The sequence below is a fragment of the Anoplophora glabripennis genome, unplaced genomic scaffold (assembly GCF_000390285.2).
Source record: "Anoplophora glabripennis isolate ALB-LARVAE unplaced genomic scaffold, Agla_2.0 scaffold666, whole genome shotgun sequence".
NCBI lineage: Eukaryota > Metazoa > Arthropoda > Insecta > Coleoptera > Cerambycidae > Anoplophora > Anoplophora glabripennis.
Window position 1 is genome coordinate 168184 of NW_019416750.1, and position 6178 is coordinate 174361.

General features: G+C 35.3%; 1 protein-coding gene across 1 annotated transcript in view; it reads left to right on the forward strand.

The window, feature by feature from the left end:
- The window catches only part of LOC111691901, a 16012-nt gene extending 12180 nt beyond the window's left edge, over positions 1–3832 (forward strand). The window contains exons 2-3 of the mRNA XM_023455409.1: positions 17–750; positions 3764–3832. Coding sequence (XP_023311177.1) covers positions 17–750; positions 3764–3832 — 803 coding nt within the window. The remainder of the gene's footprint in view (positions 1–16; positions 751–3763) is intronic.
- Positions 3833–6178: the final 2346 nt, after the last annotated feature.

Genomic DNA, 6178 nt, shown 5'->3' on the forward strand with positions numbered 1-6178 from the left:
CTAATAACACGATCAGAAAGGCTGACTGACAACGAACACAAAACAGAAGAAATCGAAAAAGTTAAAAAAGCTCTTCAACAAAATGGTTTCTCGGATAACAACATCAAGAGAGCATTAAGACCACGCCACAATAGAGAACGGACCGAAGAAGATAAACCAGTTGCCAAAGCACTCCTTCCATATATAAAAGGAACCACTGACAAAATCAGCAAAGTACTGAAGAAACATAAAATTGAAACTGTCTTCAATACCGACAGGAAAATTGGCAACATTCTTCCATCAGCGAAGACGAAGATTCCACTCGAAGGTCAAGGCGTTTACCAGATTCCCTGTGGCGACTGCGAAAAATCATACATAGGACAAACAAATAGAAGAGTTCAAACACGAAGAGAGGAACACAGAAATGCTGTAGAAAAGAATCAGGCAACCTCTTCTTTGGCGCAACATGCGAAAAACACCGGACATAAAATCAATTTCGAAGAAACAAGAATCATTGCCAACATAGAACATAAAACCAAAAGAATTATCAGAGAAGCCATAGAAATCGAAAAACATACAAAAAATCTAAATACACGTGACGATACACAAAGGCTCCCAATAGCTTGGAAACCGATTCTCGCAAACAAAATCATCAGAGCGCGACGCAACGCTTCACCAAGCATGACATCTGACGCACCAACGAGCAGCGAACCGAGGCGAAAACCAGTGAAGGAGAACGCGAAAATAATATATAAAGCAGCAGCAGAGCAGGTAAACACCAGTTCACAACGTATTACACGAAGTAGAACAAAGAAGACTTGAAAATGGCAAGTGTGATCTTGCCGAAACGTCGTCCAGAACACGATTCTATCCAGAATCAAGAAAACCATACGCGGAGAGGAACCCGGAAACATCTTGACAACACATATAATATCCGCGGAAATCTGAAGTTCATCATATATATATATATATATATATATACTTTTTAGTACTAGTACTTTTTCACTCCAACACACCTCCACGCATGCATCTCTCCATAATTGGTCACTGAACACGCTCTTTTTTGATAAAAATAACCCAACTCGTGAAAACCCAGGTGCCGACTTTGTATGCGCCGTAGCGCAAAATCCTGACGGTAGATTTTTTTGTGCCCATTAGCTTTTTTGTTCAGGATGTTGAGAACTACCAAATTTTCCACCAAAAATTAGACCTCCCGACTGAAACCACTTTTCCATATAAAAAGTGCGGGGTCCTTACTTTGGTATATGTATACACATTTTTATTTTATTTTTCTGAAATTATCAGGGTGGGCACTGTCTTTCATATATACTACAATTTTAATTTACAGGATGTTACTATCAAGGGAACCAATTTGTACAAAATTGTTTTTATTTTTTTCAATATGTAACAGATATGTATAAATAATACTCAGACCTTCAATGTCTTTTTTGAATTCATACTATGTTCGTGTTTCATAATCTGAGTATTTCTAGAAAATTCCATTTTTGTACATTAGGTTCCCTATCCAATAGCGAGACTCCATCATATAAATTAACTAGGATTTTTTCTCCATATAACAATGTAAAGTTGGCATTTAGGAATCAGTTAACGGTGGGGAGTTTGTTTTCAAAATTAAAGGATAAGGACAACATATTAAATATGTCAGAAGTAGTTTATTGCATTCCATGTAAAGACTGTCAAAAGGTTTATATCATAATCAAAAAATGTCTTGCACTTTAGCTAAACATGCTGTACAATGTAGTCATGATATTACATACGATGGAGTCTCGGTATTGGATAGGGAACCCAATGTACAAAAAGGTATTTTCTAGAAATGACTCAGATTATGAAACACGAACATAGTATGAATTCAATAAAAAGACTGAATTTTTTACATTAATTTCTTACTCACATTCCTGTTCACTGTCGACGCTAATTTTATAGATTTAAGACCATACTCAATCAGTTTTGATTTGACCAAGTTAGTACTTACTTAATTTTTAATAATGTAATTTTTTAAAAAATTTTAATATTTCGACAATAACAATTTTAACCAAAAAATGTTGACTTGTTTCTGTTCATTTGTGTGGTATTATGTTTTCTCAACATGCCATCTTTATTGTGAACCTCGCATTTCGTAAGTTACCTTCTTTTTGTAATTATAAATATAATTTTTTTTGTAAAAATTGTAGAACTCCTGAAGGAGGATGATTTTCTCGAAAGCTTGAGCAGAAATAAAGAGTTTTCAACCTCTATTGTTTTTTCCCCATGACTATATTACCCAATTCTTTAACCAGAAATATATACAGGGTGTAACGGATGCTGATGACCAAACTTCAGGGGGTTATTATACAAGTAATATTCAACAAAAAAGCATTATAAGATTTTTTTGGAAAGTTGATAGTTGCTCTTTTATTTAAGATTTTATGATTTCAAAAAATTTTTTGCCTTTTTTCATAAAAACAAAAATATCTGTTATTCTTACAACCACATCAAATTTAGACATACCATCGGAAAGAGCGTTAAATTTACTATAAGGCGAACATATATGAGTGTTTAAAACATCTTCTATACCAGGTGCTGTAAAAAGTTAAATGTAATAATTGTGAACTGAGCAAAATTAGTGGTATCTCCTTATTGGTGGTAACGCCAAAAATTTGTTAATGAGGACGTGTTTTTTCTTCAGCAAAATCTACTATATTTAGTAAGCTTTTCAACGATATATCAACTTTTGAGTTTGCTATTTTTTTTGGCAGCAATATCAAGGGCAAAGGTAATAAAACCGTAAAAATCGAAAATACACTTTATAGTACTTTATTTTTATTTTAAGACTGTTTTTTTAAATTAAAGTAACAAAATTGTCGAAACAATTATTTATATCTTAGTAACATATTTACAATGACTTAATAATTTTCGATGTAACCTCCCCCTTGGCGGATACATAAAGTGCACCTTCTCCGCATGGAAATAACTGTGCGACGCACTTCTCCATTTTGCTGTCGAAGTAGCTCCCAACAAGCAAAGATCCTTTGTTCGAACTATTCTCGAGTTTCAATTGGTACTTCATATACCAAAGATTTTAATCTACCCCACCGAAAGAAGTCTAACGGAGTTAGATCAGGACTTCGAGGAGGCCACCTAACTGTACCAACACGTCCTATCCATCTATCTTCATAATGCTCGTTTAGCCATGCCCGAATCTCCCTGCTGTTATGTGCAGGGCATCCATTTGAAGCCAGGAATTAATCCGAAAATTTAAAGAAACCTCTTCTAATAAACTAATGCAGTAAACTTTGAACAGGGTCAAACGATAAGGGTGAAGGTTGTTCCTTTTGAGACTTCTGTGAACTGACGTATGCGAAATTCTCCCAAGTTATATTGCTGCCCTGCGCGTACTTAATGTGGGAGTTTCTTCAAAAAGCGCTGTTATAATTTGGTCTTGATGACCATTTTCTTGCAAAACCCGAAATGTAGTTACAAAAATTTTTCTGTTTGGAATGCGTCTTTCAGGATAGCGGCGAGAATATTCTGCAACTGCTGCTCTAGAATTTCCATTGCAAACACCATACACAAATAAAATATCTCGATACTCGTTATTTGTGAAAAAACGTGGCATCTTCAATTTAGATACTTAAGTAGGTACCTAATTAACAAGAACACTAAAGTAATTTTATGACTTTGATAGTTGTGTTAATATTGCTTTTCACAGCCGCCTTGGCATTTATCTATCATGAAAGACGCATTCTAAACAAAAACACGTTTGTAACAATATTTCGGATTATAGGACAAAGAGGGAGAGTTAGAAAAACAGCTTTTTGAAGAAACTCCCACAAAAACTACATGCATGGAGTAATACGAACAGACTTAAAATAAAAATAAAGTACTATAAAGTTTTAATATAATCAATCCTTATTGGTGGTAACGCCAAAAATTTGTTAATGAGGACGTGTTTTTTCTTCAGCAAAAACTACTGTATTTAGTAAGCTTTTCAACGATATATCAACTTTTGAGTTTGCTATTTTTTTGCAAAATTAGTGGTATCTCCTTAGATACTACTAATTTTGCTCATTTCAGAATTATTACATATAACTTTTTACAGCACCTGATATAGAAGATTTTATAAACACTCATATATGCTCGCTTTGTAGTAAATTTAACGCTCTTTCCGATGATATGTCTAAATTTGATGTGACTGTAAGAATAACAGAGATATTTTTGTTTTTATGAAAAAAAGGCACATTTTTTGAAATAAAAAAATGTTAAATAAAAGAGCAACTATCAACTTTCCAAAAAAATCTTATAGTACTTTTTTGTTGAAAATTACTTGTATAATAACCCCCTGACGTTTGGCCATTAGCATCCGTTACACCCTGTATATTATAATACCTATTATAATTTAGTATTGTTTGTTTTGTGTAGTTTATTTAATAAATAATTTTGAGCGCCAATTTATAGTATTATAAAGATTTGTTTAACATGTGAAATGTATTTAAAATATTTAAATTTTGAATTTTCCTATAGTATTCTTAAAAAANATTTTTTGAAATAAAAAAATGTTAAATAAAAGAGCAACTATCAACTTTCCAAAAAAATCTTATAGTACTTTTTTGTTGAAAATTACTTGTATAATAACCCCCTGACGTTTGGCCATTAGCATCCGTTACACCCTGTATATTATAATACCTATTATAATTTAGTATTGTTTGTTTTGTGTAGTTTATTTAATAAATAATTTTGAGCGCCAATTTATAGTATTATAAAGATTTGTTTAACATGTGAAATGTATTTAAAATATTTAAATTTTGAATTTTCCTATAGTATTCTTAAAAAAATATCACAATAAAATATGTTCTATAGTTACCAAGTTAGCTCTTTTTATGTCACTTAATTTGATTCTTAAAATGTAAATTTATTAATTATATATATATACTAGGTGGCGCAAAAGTCATCACCCAATTGGAAGTTGCTATAATTTTTGTAAATGGCGGTAAATGTCAGTTCTGCTTTGACATTTGTGAAATAAACAGATACAAAATACACGTCAATAAGACATGAATCGCTATACTCCTCAAGAACGCGGAATAATTGTTTCGATTTTTTTGCGTAATAATTCGTCGGTGGTGTTGGCGCAGCGTGAATTTAGACGTAGATTTCCCGGTCGTCCGACACCAACTGGACAAACACTACGACGTTTAGCTGCTCGCCTAGAAGAGTATGGGACAACACGAGATGCTGTCAGGTCTGGGCGGCCCCAGAGCAGCCGTTCTGCTGAGAATATCGCGGCTGTAGCTGAAGATGTCGCAGAGGATCCCGGAGTGTCGACCAGACGACGTGCCACGCAATTGGGCATCAGTCGGCGGTCTTTACAGAGAATTTTGGTGAAAGACTTGAATATGTTCCCTTACAAAGTGCAGACAGTGCATCAGCTGCTAGCCGTTGACCGCCAAGCGCGTGTAACCTACGCTCAAGCCATCCTGAATCTCGACCACGAGGAAGACAACTTTTCAACGAAAATCATCATGAGCGACGAGGCCCATTTCCATCTCTGTGGATACGTGAATAAGCAGAATTATCGCTTCTGGGGCACCGAAAATCCGCGTATAACACACGAAGAGCCATTACACCCGCTCAAAGTTACTGTATGGTGTGGTGTTTACGCTGGAGGCGTCATCGGGCCTTATTTTTTCGAAAACGCCGCAGGCCAAACGACTACTGTGAACGGCGAGCGTTACAGAGCCATGCTCAACGACTTTCTCCTACCTCAACTGGACGAATTGGGACTGGAGAACATGTGGTTCCAACAGGATGGAGCAACGGCGCATACTGCACGACCCACAATCGAAATTCTGAGGGCTGCATTTCCGGGTCGCCTAATCTCTCGTTTTGGTGATTTGCACTGGCCGGCAAGATCGCCCGATTTAACCGTTCTAGACTTCTTTTTGTGGGGTTTCTTGAAGTCACGAGTCTATGTCAACAAGCCTCAGACTCTTGAAGTCATCAAAGAGAATATCCGTCAAGAATGCGGGAACCTATTGCCGGAAGTTCTGGCAAGAGTGATGGAAAATGCCATAAATCGGGCACGTATGGTCATCAATCCTGGCGGCGGCCACTTGGCCGATATCATTTTTTCTACTTAATGAAAAAAAAATTAGACATCAAATAAACACAATCCAAAAGTAAAACTAAAAGTTTTTCATTT